Source organism: Ceratocystis lukuohia (genome assembly GCF_044167205.1).
Source record: "Ceratocystis lukuohia strain C4212 chromosome Unknown Supercontig3_pilon, whole genome shotgun sequence".
Classification (NCBI taxonomy): domain Eukaryota; kingdom Fungi; phylum Ascomycota; class Sordariomycetes; order Microascales; family Ceratocystidaceae; genus Ceratocystis; species Ceratocystis lukuohia.
In genome coordinates, this window is record NW_027263522.1 from 3,261,808 (window position 1) to 3,283,654 (window position 21,847).

General features: G+C 47.6%; 8 protein-coding genes across 8 annotated transcripts; 2 read left to right on the forward strand and 6 right to left on the reverse strand.

Annotated features, from left to right (window-relative positions):
• Positions 1 to 499: 499 nt before the first annotated feature.
• On the reverse strand, positions 500 to 3,073 carry HOO65_030838 (GTPase-activating protein GYP7; the record flags this gene model as incomplete). The annotated part of the gene is made up of 4 exons (XM_071001909.1): positions 500 to 765; positions 825 to 1,412; positions 1,465 to 2,821; positions 2,933 to 3,073. 4 exons carry the CDS (start codon positions 3,071 to 3,073, stop codon positions 500 to 502), a joined length of 2,352 nt encoding a protein of 783 aa, XP_070860517.1.
• Positions 3,074 to 3,981: 908 nt separating this feature from the next.
• On the reverse strand, positions 3,982 to 4,758 carry HOO65_030839 (gtpase-activating protein gyp7; the record flags this gene model as incomplete). The annotated part of the gene is made up of 1 exon (XM_071000499.1): positions 3,982 to 4,758. The coding sequence occupies one exon, from the start codon at positions 4,756 to 4,758 to the stop codon at positions 3,982 to 3,984; it is 777 nt and encodes a 258-aa protein (XP_070860518.1).
• Positions 4,759 to 5,975: 1,217 nt separating this feature from the next.
• On the reverse strand, positions 5,976 to 7,103 carry HOO65_030840 (MAK16 protein; the record flags this gene model as incomplete). Its single annotated transcript, XM_071002276.1, has 2 exons — positions 5,976 to 6,903; positions 7,042 to 7,103. The coding sequence occupies 2 exons, from the start codon at positions 7,101 to 7,103 to the stop codon at positions 5,976 to 5,978; spliced, it is 990 nt and encodes a 329-aa protein (XP_070860519.1).
• Positions 7,104 to 7,514: 411 nt separating this feature from the next.
• On the forward strand, positions 7,515 to 9,227 carry HOO65_030841 (tRNA modification GTPase TrmE; the record flags this gene model as incomplete). Its single annotated transcript, XM_071000500.1, has 1 exon — positions 7,515 to 9,227. One exon carries the CDS (start codon positions 7,515 to 7,517, stop codon positions 9,225 to 9,227), a length of 1,713 nt encoding a protein of 570 aa, XP_070860520.1.
• Positions 9,228 to 9,468: 241 nt separating this feature from the next.
• Positions 9,469 to 12,011, reverse strand: HOO65_030842 (putative mannosyl-oligosaccharide glucosidase; the record flags this gene model as incomplete). The annotated part of the gene is made up of 2 exons (XM_071001914.1): positions 9,469 to 11,684; positions 11,774 to 12,011. The coding sequence occupies 2 exons, from the start codon at positions 12,009 to 12,011 to the stop codon at positions 9,469 to 9,471; spliced, it is 2,454 nt and encodes an 817-aa protein (XP_070860521.1).
• Positions 12,012 to 12,415: 404 nt separating this feature from the next.
• HOO65_030843 (uncharacterized protein) lies at positions 12,416 to 14,637 on the reverse strand (the record flags this gene model as incomplete). Its single annotated transcript, XM_071001961.1, has 3 exons — positions 12,416 to 13,586; positions 13,636 to 13,881; positions 13,934 to 14,637. The coding sequence occupies 3 exons, from the start codon at positions 14,635 to 14,637 to the stop codon at positions 12,416 to 12,418; spliced, it is 2,121 nt and encodes a 706-aa protein (XP_070860522.1).
• A 1,068-nt stretch (positions 14,638 to 15,705) lies between these two features.
• HOO65_030844 (myosin-like coiled-coil protein) lies at positions 15,706 to 17,467 on the reverse strand (the record flags this gene model as incomplete). Its single annotated transcript, XM_071002084.1, has 5 exons — positions 15,706 to 16,266; positions 16,362 to 16,605; positions 16,685 to 16,833; positions 16,916 to 17,187; positions 17,308 to 17,467. 5 exons carry the CDS (start codon positions 17,465 to 17,467, stop codon positions 15,706 to 15,708), a joined length of 1,386 nt encoding a protein of 461 aa, XP_070860523.1.
• A 1,179-nt stretch (positions 17,468 to 18,646) lies between these two features.
• Positions 18,647 to 21,742, forward strand: HOO65_030845 (Mitochondrial presequence protease; the record flags this gene model as incomplete). Its single annotated transcript, XM_071001845.1, has 2 exons — positions 18,647 to 18,936; positions 19,003 to 21,742. 2 exons carry the CDS (start codon positions 18,647 to 18,649, stop codon positions 21,740 to 21,742), a joined length of 3,030 nt encoding a protein of 1,009 aa, XP_070860524.1.
• Positions 21,743 to 21,847: the final 105 nt, after the last annotated feature.

Consider the following 21,847-nt stretch of genomic DNA (forward strand, 5'->3'; position numbering starts at 1 on the left):
GACTGAGAGGTTCATCTCTTCGTATCCCGTGAAAACAGTGGCTCTTGCCCCATGCATGCAATAGTAGGGAAAGAAATGTTTTTTTTTTTTTTTCCTTTATTTTTTTTTCTTTCAATGAAGACCTCGTACGACAATTTAGGAATGTACCACAAGGGACTCGAACTCGGACTCGACAACTCGGGACTCGAGTTCCTCACATTGGGAGTCATAAAACTTTCTCACGCCAACATAATTTCATGCACATTCTGGCGGCCCTAAATATCGGCTTTGGGCGCTTTTACAGGGGAGAAACTCGGAGATGAAATCTAACTGCATATTCGCTGACGTAAATTTTACAATGGCGGATGATGTAAAGCAAAAGCAAGCTTGGAGGGGTACACTACTAACCCTAATTCGATGAAACATGAGTCACCTGTCCTAGTGAGTAAAGGTCAAGACAACAAACTTTAACTCATCCAAACGACCAAACCGACCGCTGTTCGTCGAGCCACCGTGATTGTCATTTTGATAGAGTCTTTTTCTTGGCCTGAGAAACATAAAAGACATCGACATTCCGGCTCAGGAGTTTGCGCAGCTCTGGCGTGACAATCTGTTCTTCTATGGAGTTGTTGTTGTTGGCGGCTTTACTGGACGACGAAGACGCCACAGGAAGAGGAAAACTGTCTTTCTTATCAACGGCCTCAACCATGCGCTGGAATTTGCGAAAGAGAGACTCGGCACGGATCAATGTAGACTCGAGATCCATTGTGCCAGAAAGTTCGTTCACTATCTGATATTAGTACATATTACCAGCCCCGGAATAGAGAAACGAAGTCCACACGTACCATATTTCAATACCTCATCAAAAGCCTTGAGGTGATTGAGGATGACATCACGATGTTTTTCCAGAATGGCAAGCGCGAAGAAGAGATGGAAGCTACTGCTTAAGAAGTCCGTCCATAGCACTTCCCATAGATGAAGCACATCTCGCCACTCGAATTCACGCTTGAACCAGACTAGGAGCATGCGGAAAAAGAAAAAGAAGTTGGTGCTATCCACAGACTTGAGGTGATCGTAAAGTTTAGGATCCATGAAATGGACTAAATGATCAAGTGTGAGCAGCTGCGAACGCATGCCCGATTGGTCCTTGAGAAAGTTGCGCTCCATGCGGTCCATGAAGTGCTGGAAGCACCAAAAGGCCAAGGCATCATCCTGTACCACAGCATAGATAGGTGCTAGTATATCAGACATACCCTGGACATAGCCGAGCTCGGTGTTATATTCGTTGTATGTAAGAAGAAGCTCTTTCAGCTGCTCTAGATGCACGTTGGTGCCGATCCCTGAAAAGGGCGAGTTGGGATCAGGATGGGGGATGTCGTCACCTGAAAAGATAGCAATGTTTCGATCTGTGCGGTGAACATCCTTTTCTTTTTCTGTTGTTAGCAGCCATAGCAACAGTGCAACCCATCAATATGTTACACTTACCAATGCGATTTCTCTCCTCACGCCATGACTCTCCTTCCGTGCCCTCACCGCCAAGGCCGTCAAGCCTCTCCCACCACGCTTGCTTGAGCTTATAGTACTCATCTCTTAGCGATGCCAGTTGGGCTTTCCGTTCCTCAGTAGTGCTGTACCACGAGAATACGCCAAGAAGAAAAGGCCATGCCTCTTTTCTTACGCCATCGTCAGCGTCTAGGCCCCCATGGAAAATGCGCTCCTTAACTTCGTCGATGGTCTTGGCTAGGCTACCAGTGATGGGGTCAAAGAAGGCGTCCCACTCTTCAATAGAGACAGGTTGTCTGCGATCTTGCAAGGACAGCGAGCCAGTGCCGCTTAGGATCTCAAAATCGCCTAACTCTGTCTTTTCCAGCTCCTGTACATCTTTAGCAGTCCAGATCCTGCGACTGCGATCTCTCTCACTTTGTTCGGCAACACCCATGGCCCAGCGAGCAAGGTAGATGCGCGCACTATCGTACTCCTCCTGCAGAGTCTGTACATCAGGATTCTGCACAAGACGGCGCATTTGCGGCGGCATGCGCGGATTGTCTAGAACATCCTGAGCGGCGCGGCGGGTGTAGGTAGTGACTCTGCTGAATCTTTCCATGATGTTCCAGCTAGCTTCTTTGACAAACTTGACAAAAGGATCCTGCGCATTGCTAGAGTGGTTGCCAGACTTAGCGGCTTCTCTCTCAGATCGCTTGGCCTCCATGGCCTTCCCAAAGTTGCGTATGTCTTCATCGGATGCGTCAATGAGGTAGATATTGGGCTCGGGGCCTGAGCGCTCTACCCGAACGTACATTTTAAGCCATCTTAAGACTTCATCGCCGCCCCAAAACACTTGCCCGTTTGCACCAAAGACTTCAAAGGTTTCCTTGGTGCGGCGCTTCTTTTGCTGAATAGTGCTCTGACATTCGTTATCGTGGAAGAATAAAGCTGGGAAACTGTCTCCAGACCGCGAGTTGATGATGATTGACCCATACCACCACCCGAGACTGGGTGGCCTTACAGTAAGCGAATATATGGAGCTTAAAGGAACAGCAAAGGCGTGATGGCCCTGAAGATTGTGGTTCTCAGTTACTGTTGGGGGCGGAGGCACAAGTGACGGCTTGTTCCAGGGCCCCTCCCCTTCGGCCATGTCGACCTTGCTATACAGGCCAGCATCGTCGCCAAGGGATGTTTCCGGGAACCAGGCCAAAAAAAGATCAGATGACAAGGGCTTAGCGACGGAGTCTCCATCTGCCAGTGCGGATTCGGATATAGTAGTTGCGGAGCCCTTCTGCTGCAGGACGGTAATGTAGCCAGAGATATTATCTCTAGCGACGGGTGTTGGGTGCATGTATACCTGGTGAAATAGACATATATTAAAAGTTAGAAATATAAAAATCCGAGCAGGTAGTTATTATGATGTCATCGGCATGGTTATTGGTATTCTAGCGTCTCCTAGCCTACTAACCTTGCTCTTACAGAAGAGGAGCTTTACGCCAGTTGCGCTCTTTGTGTGCGTGATAGTGCTATAGCCTTCTTCTTCGTCGCTCATGGCGTAAAAGCTTGCAGTGGGAGAGTCTGGCGCAATTTTAGTGCTAGAGGATGCCATTCTTATTGCTTGTGAGGTATCGCGAGATTTGACGGGGACTTGTCGATGTTGATGGGGAAAATAAAAGGGACTCTAGGACTGTTTATCCATACGAATCCCCTCATATTAGGCGGCAGAATTAACAGAGACAAGAGACTGGCTCTTTCGAGAAAAGCTTTGGTTTTGTGTGTATTTGTATGCTGAGAAGGGCCTCCCGCTAAGCCTTGACGAGTAACGCCACTGAGAAAGGGGAAGGCTAGATTATGAAAGGGCCAAGAAAAAGGACGGTAGGCAAAAGTGCACTAGGGGAGGAACAACTGCGAAAGGAGCGCAAAATATAGGCAGCAATTATAATGACAAGATGTAAAAAAAAGGTATCTACAGTTGACGGCGTCACAGCCTCCCCCCCCCGCTATGAATGGAATGAATCGCTTGACAATGACGACATGCATGAAAGGTCAGATGTACCAGCACCACGTCAGCACGTAAAAAAGAGAGACAAAACAGGTAGAGGTACAAGTAAAATGCAACAAATCGGTAGGGCTGGAACAGTCAAGGGTTTGGACTAGGGTCGGCTGCGTTGACGTACTGATGACAGCCAGCATACAGCTGCTACTTGAGATTTTCTAACAAGCACTAGAGACGGGAGAAAAAAAAAATTAAAATAATTAGAGATAATAGAGGAATGGGATAGAAGGTATGGGTAATGCTATGATGCTAGAGTGAGTTTATCCAGACAAAGAGAAGACAGGGAAAAAGTTAGTGAGGATGTTTGCGAAGGCGTGTGAATAAAAGCCAACAACACCCAGTGCCATCCATTCGTCACATGTTTACACGCTCGCTTATTACCCGCCTTCCCCTTGTTATAGTTTCCTAGGGTAGACAAAGGCTGACTGCAGGAGGTGTTGGGATGGCACATGACGCCAAAATCAGCGCATCCGGGGTCCGCTTGGTAGCCCACCGCCTCGTCGATTATCTTGTTGTTGGTAGCCGCCTCCACCGCCCGTTGGATTATAGCCACTGTAGCCATTGTTGCTGTACTGTTGCCGCTGCTGTGGTGGTGGTGGTTGTTGTTGTTGTTGTTGTTGCTGTTGTTGTGGTGGTGGTGGCTGGAAGGGACCACCACTAGCCGACTGCGGGCTTATTGTGCGGGCACCTCCCCAGAGTCTTTGTTTCAAACGGTCCTGTGCCGAGCCACCTCCGTTTGGTGCTGGCGTCGAGGCTTCTCGATATGTGTTCTGGTAGCTGCCGCCGCCCTTTTGGATCCCTGGCCTATTGTCCTGCTGCTGTGCGTTCTGCTGTGGCGCAAATGGGGATTGACGAGCGCCGGTGCTCTGTTGTGCCCCAAAAGCTGGGCGACCGCCACCTTGACGTAGGCTTTGAGGCTGCTGTTGCTGCGAGCCATTGCTAGGCGTGTCCCACAATGACGAGAACCCACCTCCCCCAGCAGCATTCTGGCCATTACTAAGACCGCCATAACGTGCGCCAATGGCTGGACCGGTATTAACGGGGATAACAGGAGGCGGTGGAGCGCGCGGGTCGGGGGGGAGCCAGCTGGGAAGGGCACGGCCTTTTTCCCCATAGTAGGAACGTAGGACACGGCACACATGGGTATCGTCTTCGGTGTCGCCATCGGCCTCGGCTTGCAGAAAGCCTCGGATACCACTGCTGGTCTTGTTGATCAGATTATTGTACCACGATGACATGGCAGTGCGTGGGGAGATCAGAAGCTCGGGGGAGCGAGTAAGTCAGTGTGCTTGATTGAGCAAAAGGGAGGAGAATGTCGTGGAAGAATGAAGCAGAAGTGGGCCGGCCCGTTGTCAAGCTGTCAAGACGTGTGCGATTGAAGATTAAGAGCCAGAATGGGCCGAAGCCCTAGATTTTGTCGAGGGAGAATGAAGGGTCCTGATCGCTCGAGTGTGAATGTGGGTGTGGTGTATGGTGTACTTTGTCCACGGGTTGCCGCCGGGGCGAATCAGTCGAGATCCCGAGATTGGAGAAGCGTCGTAGTTGGGCCTTGACGATGGAGAAAGCGATGGATGAAGTAGCTGCGTAAAAGGCTAGGAGTCGCGTTGAAGGAAGAATGCACAATACACATAAAAAGCGAAAATGTAGCACAGCGAAGAGTTTGTGAAGATAAATTGTTTTTTCCTGCGGCAAAAAGGAGAAACTTGTTGTTTGGCGGGAAAAAGGACAGGAGGCCCTCCTCTCGTTACAAGTTGATATGGCTGTGTTTCGGGAAGTGTCTTTGTCCTCTTTCAGGGCCTTTGGGCTATGGTTTTAGGCCATGGGGCAGGCTATACTGCCACAATGGTGAGTTAGGGGAGCGGCGATAGGGATTATGGGCCAGCCAGGGGGTGGAGATTGGGTTGTCAAGGTGCTATTCAGTGGGTACACTACTTAAGGTGCTGAGCTTAGCACTTAGGACTCTATTACTTGGTTCCTCGGACTATATGCGATAAACCCGATCGCTTGGTTTCCATAGATGTAACAGAGATGAAGGAAGCCTTGGCTTCATCTTCACATTGAATCCGAGTCAGGATCAAGTGTGAAAAAAAAAAAAACGTATCTGCATTATCCCAATTTTCCCAACCAAGTTCGCCATAACAAGCCAAACAAAAGTACAGACGACTATACAAAGAACTCAGACCAAAAAACAATGGGGAACAACCAACGATCAAAAGGACGGGTGAGCCGCAGGATGAGGTGTGAATAGGAGATAGAAAGACGCATAAGAGAGGTGATTCGGCCTTGAACTGCTACTGCTGCCGCTGTTCAGGGCCATTAATTGAATCATGATGAAATTCCCGCTAGCAACAAATCAACAAACTGCACCTGAGATCACTACACTCACCATTGATAGTAAGCATAACCATTGCCATTACCTTGGCTACCATACCACCACGCCAGGAGACGGTCGCCTTTACCAAGCAATCTTCTCCGCGAGCTTCGGCCGCTTCTCCGCCTCCATGCGACGCTGCTTCATGCGATCCTTGTTGAGCTTCAGAGCCTTGCCACGCTTCCGCTTGACGCCAGTCTTGTCGCTGTCATCGTCATCATCGCTCTCCTCGCTATCCTCCTCATCGTCATCCTCGTCGTCCTCATCGTCGTCCTCGTCAGATTCAAGCCAGTCCTCAAGTTCGTCTAGGTTGCCGTCATCATCATCACTCTCTTCCATGTCTTCCACGTATTCGACCTGCTGCTCCAGGTCCTCTCCCTCCTCTTCCTCCTCAGCTAGCGAGGCCTTATCGCTCTCGTCCTCATCAACACCTTCGTCCATATCCTCATCACGGTGCGCCTGGCCTTCCTTTTCCATGGCTGTCAGGACCTTCTTCCAGATAGCTTCGCTAACGTTCAGAGGCTGATCGCCGTAGGCGCCCGTACGCAAACGCTGCAGTAGCTCGCGCTCAATGGAACGCTCTAGCTTCGCCGCAGCCTCAGCCTTCTTCTCGCGGGCAGCTTCACGATGGCGTACCTTGGGCGCTAGCTTAGGCACAAGCTTCTCGCCCAACCGCTCTTCTTCCGCTGCGATACGACGGCTGCGGATCTGGACCTGTTTGAGACGCGTAAGGCGCTGCTTGCATTTGTGGATCAGGAACTTGGGCCAGTATATCAAGCGCTCATCAAGTTGCTGAAGGGCCTTTTCATAGTTGTTTGACAGCTTGATTTTTTCCCACAGTCGATTGGGGTAAGCGGCGCGCTCGATGGTCTTCATGTAGAGGTAGAGAGTGTCCTTTTCGGGGTGTTGACGAACAGTGGCATATCGAGAGTTCGCTAGAGGACAGGATTGACGGTTGCAAAGACCAGTGACATTGTCATTGCTGCGGCAGAAGGTCTGCTTCTTGTCGGTTCTGTAGGGGAAGGGAGAAAGACACAATAGTTAGCCTAAGGTTTGGCGGGAATCCACGAACACAAGCAAACCAATATGAAATGTGCACAAACACACACACAAAAATATATCATGTGCTACTGTCGATTGCTAGACATACTTTAACTTGAAGGCGCAGAACTGCTGATTGATAATCTGCCACACAATTTCGTCGGAGGCCATTGTGTCTGAAGCGGAAAAGGGGGAAGCAGGAATAAAGTACTCGAACCTCGTTAAAGTCCTCGTTAAAGTTAATGAAGTTGGCCAAGACTCAAGAAGAACAAGTCCCCCACTAGAAATATGAAGGCTAAGAAAGGCTTTCTTCTAACAAGTCTTGTTCAGCTTGCTGAAAATCTGAAATTTTTTGACACCGCCTTTGATATGAAACGGCAGAATTCTGATTTGTGGAAAGCCAGCCGGAATTTAGCCTTGAAAAAAAGGCCAAGGCGGTGACAGGCCCCAGGAGCCAACAGCCCCACTATGAAGCTAGCTCTAAAGCTCAAGCGCAAGCCTGCGCAACATCAATGTATAAGTCTAATGTTGCAAATTTAAAACGCTGTAGGTTCCTCTTAGTAGCCCGCATCATTTGTTCATATGAAGCCCTTCTTGGCTCTGTGCCAAGCTTATCCTTCTCCATGTCTGAGAAGGACACCTCTGATCCGTGACCGGCTTGCCTTCCCCCAATCAGCTTTACGATATCCCGTTGTTTTATCACGGCGATGGAACTCGGGCTTATTCGCCAGCACCGATGACACCATCTTTGCTCTTTCTACAGCCCAGGGTCCAGCTGGGATTGCTGTCATTCGGGTGTCAGGTCCAGCCGCTCTTGACATCTACAAGTCTCTCTGTCCCTCAAAACCACTACCAAGGCCTCGGAACGCTACGGTACGAACGCTTTTTGACCCTAGAAGTAGCACTAAAAGTGAAGTTCTTGATTCCAGTGCGCTTGTCCTTTACTTTCCCGCACCTGAAACAGTAACTGGCGAAGATGTTGTCGAGCTGCACGTTCATGGTGGAACGGCCACAGTCAAGGCTATTCTGTCCGCCGTTCCTCAGTGCGGCCCTTCTTCACCAGTGTCCCAACCATTCTCACGTCGCATTCGATATGCGGAGCCTGGAGAGTTTACCAAGCGTGCTTTTATGAATGGACGCCTCGATCTCGCCCAAGTTGAGGCTCTAAGCAACACGCTATCTGCTGAAACCGAACAGCAACGCCGTGCAGCGGTACGGGGGGCTGGCGGTGAGCTTGGGCGGCAGTACGAAAAATGGCGCCAGAATCTGCTTAATGCACGAGCGGAACTTGAGGCACTCATTGACTTTTCTGAGGACCAGCACTTTGACGAGTCGCCAGCTGAGCTACTAGGTAACGTGGCAAAATACGTCCGCCACCTACTAGCGTCGATCGAGCAGTATAAACGAGCTGGAGAGAGAAGCGAACTTGTCCGGAACGGCATCCGTATTGCTTTTGTTGGGCCTCCAAATGCTGGGAAGAGCTCGTTGATGAATCTTATCGTTGGCCGAGAAGCCTCGATTGTATCGTCTGAGGCTGGCACAACAAGAGATATTGTTGAGGCTAATCTTGATATCCGCGGGTATCTCTGCAGCTTTGCAGACACTGCTGGTTTTCGTACCACCCATGAAATCGATGGGAAGGCTATTGGAGCCATTGAGATGGAAGGTATTCGCAGAGCGCGTCAGAAAGCGGAAGACTCAGACCTAGTCGTTGTGCTAGCATCAGTTGAAGCCTCGAGAGATGCAAGTTCGGGGCTCAAGTTTGCTATTCGCTACGATGCTGAGACTTTGAAATTAGCGGCGGCGGCTAAAGATCGTATCCTTATTGTCAACAAAATTGATACCATTAGCCCCGATCTTTACCAAAGCCTACTCTCCCAATTTATCTCGGAAATATCCTCTATCGTTCCTGAACTCCAGGGTCTTGATGTGATGAGCATATCTTGCGCACAAAGCGAAGTAGTCTCGGGCTTAGCTTCAGCCAAATACCCAGACTACATTCAAGCTCTGACAGATAAGCTTGTCTCCCTATTCACGAATATGACGTCAATACCAGCTGACATGCAATCTCTATTCGGTGTTACAAGCAGACAGTGTCAGCTTCTAGAAGAGTGCACAAATCATCTGCAAAACTTCTTGCAAATAGCCCAGCCACAAGCGGACACAGAGGCCGAGGCCGATATCGTCATTGCTGCGGAACACTTGCGCTTTGCGGCAAGTTGCCTAGCACGAATCACTGGTCGCGGAGATGTCCCGGATGTTGAAGATGTCCTTGGAGTCATATTTGAGAAGTAAGTCCTTGTAATATTAATTGATAGCTTACATTACAACTAACAAATTGATCTAGATTCTGTGTAGGGAAGTGAACTTATGTTGTAGGTATATAAACACACGCAAACAAAGCTTTGCCGATTTAGTCGGAGAGAATCAATACATTTAGACACTTTAATTTACGTATGTAATCATCACATCTGTTTGCCCTCTGAAATTCCCACGTTTTTCATGGCACATCCGCCACTTTTCCTGCTAGAGTCCGTTACAGCTCATCATGTGTCGCCCTGCTACCTTCAGCGCCCGGCTGGCCCATGGCCATTATTTTGACCACCAAGCTAGTCCAGCCTGTGAAATGCTGCGTTCTCTGACCTCTCCCGGTGTCCGGGTCGTACTGCTCCCACGCAAAGCCTGTTTCCTTCCACGAATTGTAAATCGTCATAACAACGACTTCACGTAGCTTTGCGTATAACTCTGCCGCTCTATCTTGATGCGGACCCGCCACGCTAGCAAGGTCGTACAGTCGTGTGATGGCCATGTAGTTAATGTTGATCCAGATTGGACTACGCCAGTAGTTTTCAGCTGTGCCATAGAATTCATCGCTTTGGCTTAGCGAACGCAGACCGTAAGGCGACCAAAGATGCGCAGGATCCTCCATCATGTCCAGCAAACGATCAATCTTAGGGTCCTGTGGGTCCATCAGACCAACCAGGAAGGGAAACAGGGAAATGTATCCTTTATGGCAGACCAACATATGCTCTTCAAATTCGTCAATGGTGGCATCACAAAAACAGCCAGCCTTCTTTGACCAGTGCAAGGCATTGAGATTCTTCTGGATATCGCTCAGATGGCTAGCATAAACAGCAGCATCTTCCTTAAGGTCGAGAGAGTCAGCGATGCTATAGAGTGACTTAGTCATCAGGCCGATCCACGCCATAAGATCGACATGCAGCTCGCCCGGATGAGGAGGTTGAGCACGCGGGTAATCATCAAGGCCACTAGCTAAGCAATGGGTTTCGGTGCGGCCACGCCAGCGATAGCCTTCTACTTCGTTAGCAGCCTCACGATCAAAGTTGATTAAGTCGCCCTTCTGCGTGCGGCGGAACCATTCATACTGACGGCGCAAAAGAGGATAGATCTCTTGCATAAACTCTAGGCCAGCCTGAGGATAGTCAAGATGAGCATTGCGCAAAGGAGTATCCTTAGTGATAGGGGAGGAGTTCTTTTTGATTCCAGTAGCCCGCAGACGGTTCATAAAAGTTTCAACAATAAGAAACAGGGTGGGGGGGTTAGCATAGTGGGGGTATTGCACTTGGAACTCGGCGGGGACTTTGCTCCGAGGCTCGGGGCCCAAAATTTGCTCCCGAGCAATCCAACCATCTTCGTCAATGGTTTTGAACCAGCTGCGGACAATATCGAGGGTCAAATCGACGTCCCAGTCGGCCACCGGAATCAAATGGAAGCCCTCGTCCCACAAAAAACCGCGGGGGAAAAATGGTCTCGAGGGGACGCTGGTAAAAAGCTCGAAAGGCCCCTCTAACTTTTCCGCATGTCTCTCTCGAGCTTCGGCGGCTTCTTGCCAGAAACCTTCTCTCTCCTCTTTATATTCGGGCGCATAAGAGCGGTCAATGACCTGGTCGCCATGAAAATACCCAATGCCACCCATCAAGTTGGAAAGCATGCTCTTGCCAAACTTGACAAAGTCTTCGCCTACAAAGGGGGCCTGTGGCTCAAACAGTTCGCTATAGCGCTTATCATACGACTTTGAGTTTTCTGACGCTTTCTTGTCAATCGTCTCGCTAGTAATGACTTCATCAGCGTCCTCCGAGTTTAAGATTAAGTCAAATTCAAACTCCCCCCGGAAAGTCTTTTGCACAATGTGCACGTTTCCAGCTCCGGGGGAATTATCCAGCAAGTATGACAAGTACGGAGGGGGCAGATCATTTTCGACGTCAAACGTTTCGGTAACGTACTTGAGTGCCTCGTTAATCTGGTTATAGGCAACATTGCGACCCTGCCAGGCAGCTTCTTCTGATACCTTTAACGAGCGCACCACGGTCTTTTCCGGCTGGCGGGTTTCAGTGATAGCATGTTCAGAAAACGGCGTTTCACCCTTTCCCTTGGTGATAGTGAGTTTGTAGTTGCCTAAACTGGGCGAAGTACCAACCAAGGTCACCTCGTCAACGAAGCCTTGGGGAGTTCCTAGAGTGCCAACCTCCAGGATACCGTTATCATCTTCCTGGGCAATGTAGAAACTTAGCAAAGTGATTAGATCAGGACGCGCTGTCGGGTACGGAACGCCCTTGACTCTAACGGCCCAGCTTCCTCCATTTTTGCCACCAGGCACCTTGATAAATGTTGTTGTGATGTCAATTTCGTTAGCGTCATCATGTATCACCTGCGAGCCACCGTTGCGCACATCGTATTCTTCCCAGCCATAGCCAGAGATACTATCATGCTGTTCACACGTGTAACGATATCCTTCAAATTTGGTCAGCAAGTCTGCATTTCAAACCTAAAATGGCAATAAGAATACCATCAGGCATTATGCCTCCACACATATCACATACCCTGACTGAGCTGCTTGTACTCATTAGCGTTGACCCATTGTAGGCCAGCCCACAGGCTCTTGGACGTCCTTGGTCGGGCACCAAAATACAGGTTAGGCTTGTAGGGGCCCCAGAACAAGCTTTGGTTATTCAGCGCATCAATTTCCTGTGATATAGATAGTCTGTTGCCTTCTTCTGAAGATATAGCTGCGCTTGAGGCCAGCAAAAGGCCTGCCGCCCAAGATCGCCAAGGAGCCATATTTTCAGGGCCGCGATACTTGAAACAAAAGAAAAACCTGTGAAATTAACAATTTTCTCTAGCAAAGGTTGTGTGAGTCAAGATTTAAACAAACTTCAATAGAGATTAATTGACTTGTTACGTACAAAAATACAAGGCCGTAAATTCTAGCAGATCTGAGCGAACACGTTGCCATTGGCAGAGCCAACGGTTAACACGGAAGGAACTCATCAACAACAAGGAAAACAAGGGGCCATGTGTTGTAGGGTTACTAGCCCTAGTATTAAACAAAGACGGCCTTAGTTCTTGAATTTGGACTTGAGGTGATTGATATAGCTTGTTTCCAATTTTCCAATGAAATATGATGTTTAGTCTAAATTCTACTGTATGCTCGATTTATGTTATTTTCTGATATCTGGATCGAATCAAACCTTCACACAGTTCATTGCTTCCTTCTGGAGAAGCTCTTTGAACTTTGGTCCAAACAGTTTCATCAAGCCATCAGTATTCGGCTCTGGAGGAAATGCAAGTGGCAGATTTGCAGGCGGAGGGGATGTTGAAGAAGAGCTGCTAGTTGCTGATGACTCGCGACTACTACTACTCCTGCTGTTGTCGTTGGCTTTCTTGCGTCTGGACATGGGCTTATGAAAAACATCGCGGCCTGTTCGAACTGGGCCCTCCGGCGTTGCTGGCGTAATTTTGCTCTGATTGACAAGCGCTTGCCACGAAGCCATGCATGTCGCAGGGCCACCCATTGAGTCTATAGTTTGGACCGCCGGTCTTTTCCTTGTTTTGGACATGTGTAAATTAGGATCGCTGATGGTGACAAGATAATCCACATATTCGTCCAAAACACTAATGGTATCTTTCTTGTCCGAGTCCGAAAGCTCAGAGAACATTTGATTTATCAGTCCATGAATTTTAGAGAGGCGATGAGAGACGATTCCATCAGTAGAAGATTTCTCGCGGAATTCGGGAACGATATTTTTCAAATAATCCTTGTAGACTTCACAGACCGGCTCACACTTGCTGATGGCATCGTGAAGCCACTGGTACAACGCGTTCTTATGTCTCTTGAAGAGTTCAATAAAATCATCAACGGTAGTCTGGCTGCCCTCTTTTTTAAGACTACAGGTCGCTAGGAAGTCAGAGACAAAGGCCTCGACCGCAGAAAGATGATTGCTGAGGTCGATTTTAGAGTGCAAGTCTCGAATGATGGGATCGTAGGCCAGGATAGCGTCTCTAACTGCTTCTGTGACAAGATCAGGGGTTTGTTTGCAAAGTATCGACACAATATTTTCACGGTCTCTGACCATAAGTCTAGCTCCATAAAGCTGCATGCAAATCTCGTTTTGTTCATCAGAAAGACCCTCTCTAGACAGAGCCTCTGCGTCTTGGGACTCCAAGATTGCCTTGATTATAGAAATCGATTTGTCAATGCTGTTTTGTCGAACGGCGTTGTGTACTTCACGAGGCGCCTCCATAAAGTCTTTGATGGCTTGAACATGAAATTCAGATAATCCGCTGGATTTCTCAAGCGTAGCGATAGTAGTGTTGGCCTCACTACAATCCCATAGCATGACGGTACTGATAATTCTGGTAAAAGTTAGCATTATGCGCTATCCCATTGATGCGATATACTGACTTTTGAAGCAAATTCATTCCTTCTTCAGCGCCTTGAGTAAGACCTAGCCAATTGGAAACTGAGCCAAGACTGAGCTTGGAAAGAAGAAGACGGGCCATGCCACTGACCATTGTGGCGGCATTCCCTACGCGTAGAATTTGCCGAATCATGGCATATGGGATAAGCTTATTACCAGCTTCGAGAAGTTCAATGACAAACGGGCCTTCGGGGGAAACAATGAAGGCCTGATGGAAAAATGTTGCGAGGCTGAGATTATTGGTTAGTATAAAACCTATAACGCAGTGAGAATAGGACTTACTGGATGATAGCATATTCCACAGCACCCCCGAGGAATGGTATACTTTCCTCTATTTCGGAAGATTCTCCAAGAATCTCACACGCCCGATCAATAAAGTCACCGTAGACAACCTCCTCCATGACCTGGTTCCAATCCTGGGCAAGCTTTGCAACATGGGCAGCCTTTTTCTCCTCAGTAGTAGAACAGTCTGCAGGAGTTGAAGTCGAGTGTTCAACCTTGCGCAATCCAGACAGATAACCACGAGCAAAAGCTTCAATTACTGCAGAGGCTGCGGTAGATAAGGTGCGACGGCTACCCATAGCACCTTGATCGTAACTCTCGGACAACTCAGCCTGGCCAAACTTCGAGACTATTCCCTGGACGCATTTAGACCAGAAAGTTGGCGGAAGATCTTTCAAGCCAGGAATTGGGAGTACGAACGTTACAGACAGCATCTGCAATAGCGGATCAGAGCTTGGGCGGCTATTGTACGACTGGGTAGAGTCTACGACTGAATCCTCGTTCTCGTCACTGAGGCCAGTCTTAGTGTCCTCGTCATCGCCATCTTCAAATTTGAACGGATAGCCAGCTGTAGCGATAGCTTTCGGGTCAGAAAAGGCCGATATCTCTGAATAGGTTTCGTTGTGTACCAAGACGTAGAAAAGTGCATGTAGCTGTTCGTCTGTTAGGGCCAATGCGTCTTTAGATTTATGGGTAGACGTCATTTTGGCAAGATTTAGTGTAGACTTTGACGCTGAGTAAAATGCACCAAAACATGCGATGTCGGCCGGTCCTGAATGAACAGTACGAAGACGATGCAAGCTAGCGATTGGTGATGCGATGATAAAAGACTAGACGTGTGAAAACTTGAGAGGAGAGGAAAATTTTAGAAGAAAGGAAAAAGAACGTAAAAGAAGGAAACCGAATGCAATAGATGCACTGCACTAAACGCAAGCAAGATCAAACGGTAATAATTCTAGGGGCAGTTGCTTTAGCAGTAACCTACTAAATAAGACAATTGCATCGCACCAAGATCACAAGAGCCTCACAAACTCGCCAAAAAAAATATAGCATAACAGCACACCCTGTAACAATTAAAATTCGGAACCAAAGCCCTAAGCGAGAACTGGACAACAGGATGTTAGGAAATGGAATGAGGGGGAACATGAGCGGTTAATAGAGAAGTTACTCAATTGGCCCTTCTTTTACTATGCCCTTTCTGTTCTTGCCTACGCTTACGATATGATGTGCTGGGAAGTTCAGCTTGAAGCTAAAAGATAGTCGTTTAGCACATTTAAAATAAAAAATAAAAAGGCAAAGTTTACTTTTTTGTTCTCCGTAGCTTCCAGTGATAGCCAACCGACAGATAGCTTCGCCAAGTCCCTTTCCAAGGCTTGTGGCTGGAATGTTGTATACGTTATTCAGTCAGCCTTCTACAACCATGTCTACAGAATGCAACAAAGCGCTCGACTACAGAAAATCAAACCCCTGACGTTCCTGAAATTCACATGCCCCAACCACAGGTCAAGCAAGGGTGTGGCAAATTCCGTCATGACATCACCTGTAGCTATCTAGGCAACGGTCATATCGGTAGGCTTTGCAGTACAGCAACGAGAGGAAGGATAACGACGAAACTCTATAGTCTGCCATCTTTAATAAGCAGCATCGTAGACATTTTTGGTTTGCCCCTACGTCAGTCATTTTGTATATGCCTATCAACTTAGCATCAACTAATAATATCGATTCTTGTCAGTTATGTGCGCATCGTTGGTTTTATAAAACATCTTATTTTCTTAGGACTTTGAAGCACTCAATGGTGTGTTCCGAGGGGCTGTGGATAGTCCCGGTGGTCTCTCTGGCCCGTAAGCAGGCCTTTCTGATGCGCACTGTGCCGGCGGGGATGTATTTGTCATTCCCGGGTAGTCCATAGTATCTGATTCGGCGTCAGAAGTATGGTAGCCATCATCACTGTTATCCGCTGTGGAGTCCTCACTGTTCTCGTCAGGTTCATGATGATGGTGGTGGTGGTGATGATGGTGGTGATGGTGATGGCTGTGGCCCTCCCCATTTCTAGGACCGTTTGTTTGATCACTTGGACATATCTCAACTCCGTTCACGTTGGGATGAGAAGCTGATTCTGGTCCAGATCCTGTTTTGTGTTTTGAGCTGGATGCTTGTGCTCGCCAATCTTCACGTTCTCCTGCCATTTGAATGAGACTCTCGTCGCTGACTCGCTGCTTACGCTTGAGGTTCTTGTTTTCTCTCTCCAGCACTCGATTGCGCTTGGACATATCCTCAATCTCCTTTCGGAAAGTCGAGAAGAGCTCATTACTATTGGTGAGAGTATCTTCAACCTAAGCCGCAGAAACAGGGCCATCAATGCCCACACATATTAGCTTATCTGTTCTTGCGCATTTAACCTACTACATTTCTCAAGCAAGAGCTGTACCTGTTTGAACTTTTCTGCGTATCGATTCACTTGGGATCGAAGCTCGGCGTCGCTGGAACTTAACCCCTGAATCTGGCTTTGCAATTGACGTCCTCTTGCAAATTCATCTTCGGCGACCTTCCTTTGTGCCTCAAATCGAGCCATGTTGTACTGTACTTCTAGCTCTTTAGTACGCAACTGAGCCTGGAAGTGTAGATCCCGTAGTTCGTACTGTTCAATGAGGGTTTTAAACCGTTGTCGAAAACTAAAACAATGTCCAAAGTCAGAAACAATAGGCATCATTGTCAAGATTGAACGAGAATGAGCAGGAAAAAGATACTCACAGTTCTTCCATAGACACATCAATAATTTCTTGGCGCGGGTTGTCCTTTTCTTTTTGGTATCCTTCTAGTTTACCCAAGACCGATTCCATCCTTAAATCATGGGCTTTTGTAGTTCGTGCTAAATTATCTTGGAGTGTCTTGTTTTCGTTCTGTATTGTTATTGATAGTTAATATCGGATTATACATGGAAATTTGTCTATCCCACCAAGGACAACTTCGTAAGTCACTCACCTTGAGTTTGTTGTTGTCTTTCTGCAGTTCACGGCAAAGCTTTTCTAATTTCTCCTTCAACTGGTTGGTCCTCCCAAGTTCAGTCATCTTGGCATCCTTGTCTTTCTGAAGGGCGTCCCCGCGCTTCTTGTTCTTCATGTTTTCCTTTTCCATACGACGTAAATCCGCCATGAGTTCGCTAGCTCGGCGGAGGAGTAGGTCGATTTTGTGTAATTCATCCAACTTCGAAATTTGCTGGACGAGATCTCGATTAGCACGTTTAACCTCTCGTTCTAAAAGACCGCGGTTAGTCAGCATTTGCGCATATCTCTTGGACACAGATTCGTGTTCCAGAAATCAATTATGAAGGGAAATCTGTATCTTTGCGAGATGAGATCACAGGTATAGCGTACCAATTTCAGCTTCTTGGTCTTTATCACTTGCGGCCTCGCGCTCCAGTTGGTTGATTTTAGCCTCTAATAGACGCGAAGTACTGTCGTTTGGGTCGATCGGTTTCTTGTTCTTGCCCTTCCGAGTGGCCGAGCCGGCATCGTAGCCGTTGGTAGAGCTCATCTTGCCTTAATCCGATCACTTATTGTAGATTCAACACCCGTCATCAACACTGTTACAAGAATAAAGACGAATGGTTAGAAGCCAAGCAACCAGCTTAGAGCAGCTTTCTTTTGCGACAACCCAAGATAAAAGGTATAGATTATGTCTATGAGAACGGGCAAGAATCGTGGTGTTGTCGCGAATGTGAGGGCGAGGACGAAAGACAAGAGTGGAAGACGAGGGGTTTGGCGAGAGGATGCGGTTTTTAGAATGACGCTTTGAAGAGGACTAAAAGGTTTTCCGAGGTGACGTGCTTATATATACACGATGAGCTTCAGCCGGATGTTATCGTTATGATATATGCTAGTGTAAAGCCCGGAAATCAAGTTGCAGGTGGTCAATTCGTCAGTTGTCAACCAGGTTGGTTTGTAATATGTATGCATGTACTCTTCGGCCTTTGGTTGATTACTACCACGCAATTGAGAGCCCAAGAACTGATTCAAGTGCATGCACAACTGAGGAGAGAAGCGACTAATCCGAAAAAACGAATGAAAAAAAAATACAAATAGAGTTGTGAGTACTGCAATCCAAGGACTTGTCGTTTCGATGAGGCTATAGCAGCGAATCGGTGGCCGCAAAATATACTTTTCATGTAGAAAATTCGAGATGCAGGTCAAGAGGCTGTTGACCAGGGATAATTCCTATATTTCCTTCTTCGGGTTAAAAGTGGCTAACTAGGCCGTTTGTTTGTGATCCAAGGTTGTTGGGCAATCTTGAGATATTGTCGTCCGTGTAAATGTGGATGTGATGTTTGGTATGTGGTATGATGTGAATGGAAGACTTCTATCGCATTGCTATGATCTACGCTCTCTTGGTTCTATGAAGTTGCGTAGTTGCTTGAAGTCACATTCAAAGAAAATGCTATATAATATTTGTTTGTTTTTGCGGCCCCACTTGAATAATTAGGGTTATATGTTTACATCATAGTTGGGAAAAGTTTAAGCGAGTATAGTCCGGTTTTTATAGGCCTAGATTAATGTGAGAGATAGTCTTGTTAGCCTTGTCATCATTACACCTTGCTGTTCATACACAAAAAGCTCCTTGTCTTGACTTATCGTTATTAGCTTTGTCTCTTGACACTGCCAACAACAGGTAGACATACCTGTACCCACGCTCGCACGCTTCTGAAGCTTCTACAAAATGCTTCGCAGTAGCGTCAAGGCCATAGGCCGGCGCAATTTCGCGTCAGTAGCGCAACCCTCAGCCATTGGTGAAAAGATCAATGGCTTTACTCTGTTGCGTTCAAAACGCGTACCAGAGCTAGAGCTTACTGCGATTCACCTTAAGCATGACAAAACCGGCGCCGACTACCTGCATATTCAGCGTGAGGATAACAACAATGTTTTTTCCATTGGCTTCAAAACCAATCCCCCCGATGACACCGGTATCCCACATATCCTTGAGCACACTACGCTCTGTGGGAGTGAAAAGTGAGTCAAGAATCTGGTCATTGAAGCAGTGGTGTGCTGAATTCGTGTCTAACAGTTTCTTCACAGGTATCCTGTACGAGATCCGTTCTTCAAGATGCTCCCTCGGTCACTCTCGAACTTTATGAACGCATTCACTGCGTTTGATTACACCTACTATCCATTTGCGACTACAAACGAACAAGATTTCAAGAATCTTATGTCTGTATATCTCGACGCGACTCTAAACCCCCTTTTAAAGGAAACCGACTTCACACAAGAAGGGTGGCGTATTGGGCCAGAGAACCCACAAGCAAAGGTTGGCGAAGAGGGTGGAAAACTTGTTTTCAAGGGGGTGGTCTATAACGAAATGAAAGGGCAGATGTCAGACGCAAGCTACCTATACTACATTCGCTTCAAGGACTACATTCACCCCTCTGTCCACAACTCCGGAGGTGACCCCGAAAAGATTACCGATCTCACATACGAACAGTTGAAGGCATTCCATGCCCGTAACTACCACCCAAGCAACGCCAAGTTCTTTACATATGGCGACTTTCCTTTCGAAGAACACCTAAAACAAATAAATGAGCATCTTTCTAGCTTCCGAGCTGAGCCTAGATCTCTTGAAATCAAGAACCCTATCGACCTTTCATCCGGCCCTCAAGAAGTAGTTTTACCTGGCCCTGTTGACCCTCTGGTTCCCGAAGACAAACAGTACAAGAGCTCTATTACCTGGGTTATGGGTGACATGCATGATGGTGTGGAAGCTTTTGCCCTTTCACTCATGACAAACCTTCTCATTGATGGTTATGGATCGCCCCTATACAAGGGTCTTATCGAAAGTGGCCTTGGAGTTGATTGGAGCCCTAACTCAGGCTATAGTCGTGCTGGAAGCCGTAATATGTTTTCCGTGGGCCTGACTGGATTGAAAAAGGAGGATGTTCCTCAACTCAAAGCACGTATCCAGGAAATATTTAAAGAAGCGAAAAGAAATGGCTTTGAAAAGAGCAAAATCGACGGTATTATGCACCAGCTAGAGTTATCTCTCAAGCATAAGACTGCCAGCTTCGGCACCGGCCTTTTATCTAAAGTTTTCTCTCGTTGGTTTGCCGGCATCGACCCTTTTGAGACCCTGAAATGGAATGATATCGTCAAGGCGATACAAGCAAACCTGGCTAAAGGGAACTATCTCGAGGATCTATTAGAAAGGTACTTGATCAATGACAAAACCCTCACCTTCACTATGGAACCTGCTACAAACTTTGCCGACGAGCTTGTCAAAGAAGAGCAGGATCGCCTAAGCACAAAGATAGAGGAATCTGTTAAGAGCTTTGGCAGTGAAGAGGCCGCTCGCAGGCACTTTGAAGAGCGAGAGCTAGAGCTTTTAGAACAACAGAACCAGACACAAGACTTGAGTGCTCTTCCTACCGTCTATGTCAAGGACATCCCCCGTTCAAAGGAAGCCCCTGTTCTTTCTGACGAAGAGGTCTTGGGCGTTCCAACGCAGTGGAGAGAAGCCCCTACTAATGGCATCACATACTTTCGCGCTATTATGGAGGTAAACAACCTTCCTGAGGAGCTTCGTAAACTCTTGCCGTTGCTTATAGAGTGCATGGGTCGCCTTGGAACGCACGAGCTTTCAACCGAACAATTTGAAGACTTGATTAAACTAAAGACCGGCGGTATTTCACTCGGCTATCACTCTACCCCATCGCCCACCGACTTCAAGTCTGCCAAGGAGGGTGTTATACTTACTGGAATGGCCCTTGATCGCAATGTTACTGAAATGTTCGATCTTTTCCAAAAGTTCCTTCGTGACACCAACTTTGAGCGCGAAGACGCCCCAAAGATTATTGCTCAGTTATTGCAGTCTTCTGCTGATGGCGTAGTCAACGATATTGCTTCCACTGGCCATCGTTATGCGTATGGATATGCTGAATCTGGTGTCAACCGTAATGGCTGGCTCTCCCAGCAGGTTGAAGGCCTTGCACAAGTTGAACTGATGACGTCGCTTGCACGTAGCATTAAGCCAGAATGGGATAGCATCAAGGATCTTGTTGATCAACTGCTATCCCTCCGCAATATCATTTTGGCTTCAGGCAACATGCGGGCGTCCATTACCTGCGATAGCGAAAGTGTAGCTGCCAACAGAGCTTCCCTAAGTCAGTTCATTGCCTCATTCTCTAGCAGCCTTTCCGCACCACAGAAGCAGATCTTTGGTTTTGACGGCCAGCCTTTGACGTTGACTAGCAAGGCATTCTTCCCTCTTCCATACCAGGTCTTTTATGGTGGTATGTCTCTTCCTGCTGTTTCATACACCAATCCCGAAACTGCCCCTCTAGAGATTCTAGCCAAGCTTTTGAGCGACAAACATCTTCACCAGGAGATCCGTGAAAAGGGAGGCGCCTACGGCGGTGGTGCATACTACTCTGGCCTAAATGGTATTTTTGGTTTCTACTCGTACCGCGACCCCAATCCTCAAAATACGCTATCTATTATGACCAAAGCTGGCGAATGGGCGGTCAACAGAGAATGGACAACTGGCGATCTCGATGAAGCCAAGATTTCCGTCTTCAAGGGCCTTGATGCTCCTAAGTCAGTCAACCAGATCGGCCTTGGACGGTTCTTAAGCGGAGTTAACCACGAAATGATGGAAATTCGCCGCCAGCAACTGCTTGATGTCACTAACGAGCAGGTTCAAAACGTTGCAAACAAGTACATCATTGATGGTATTGCTAAAAATGTGCACCGTGTTGCCTTCCTGGGCCCCAAGCAGTCTTGGGTTGATTCTTCGTGGACTGTGCGTGATATGGGCAACAGTCTTTGAGCATAAGTGTGCTACATTCTTTCACATCTCCCCCATCACCCCCCCCCCCCCCCCGCCTTTATTTTTGTACAATACTTTGTTATGATATTTCTCGAATCATTTGAC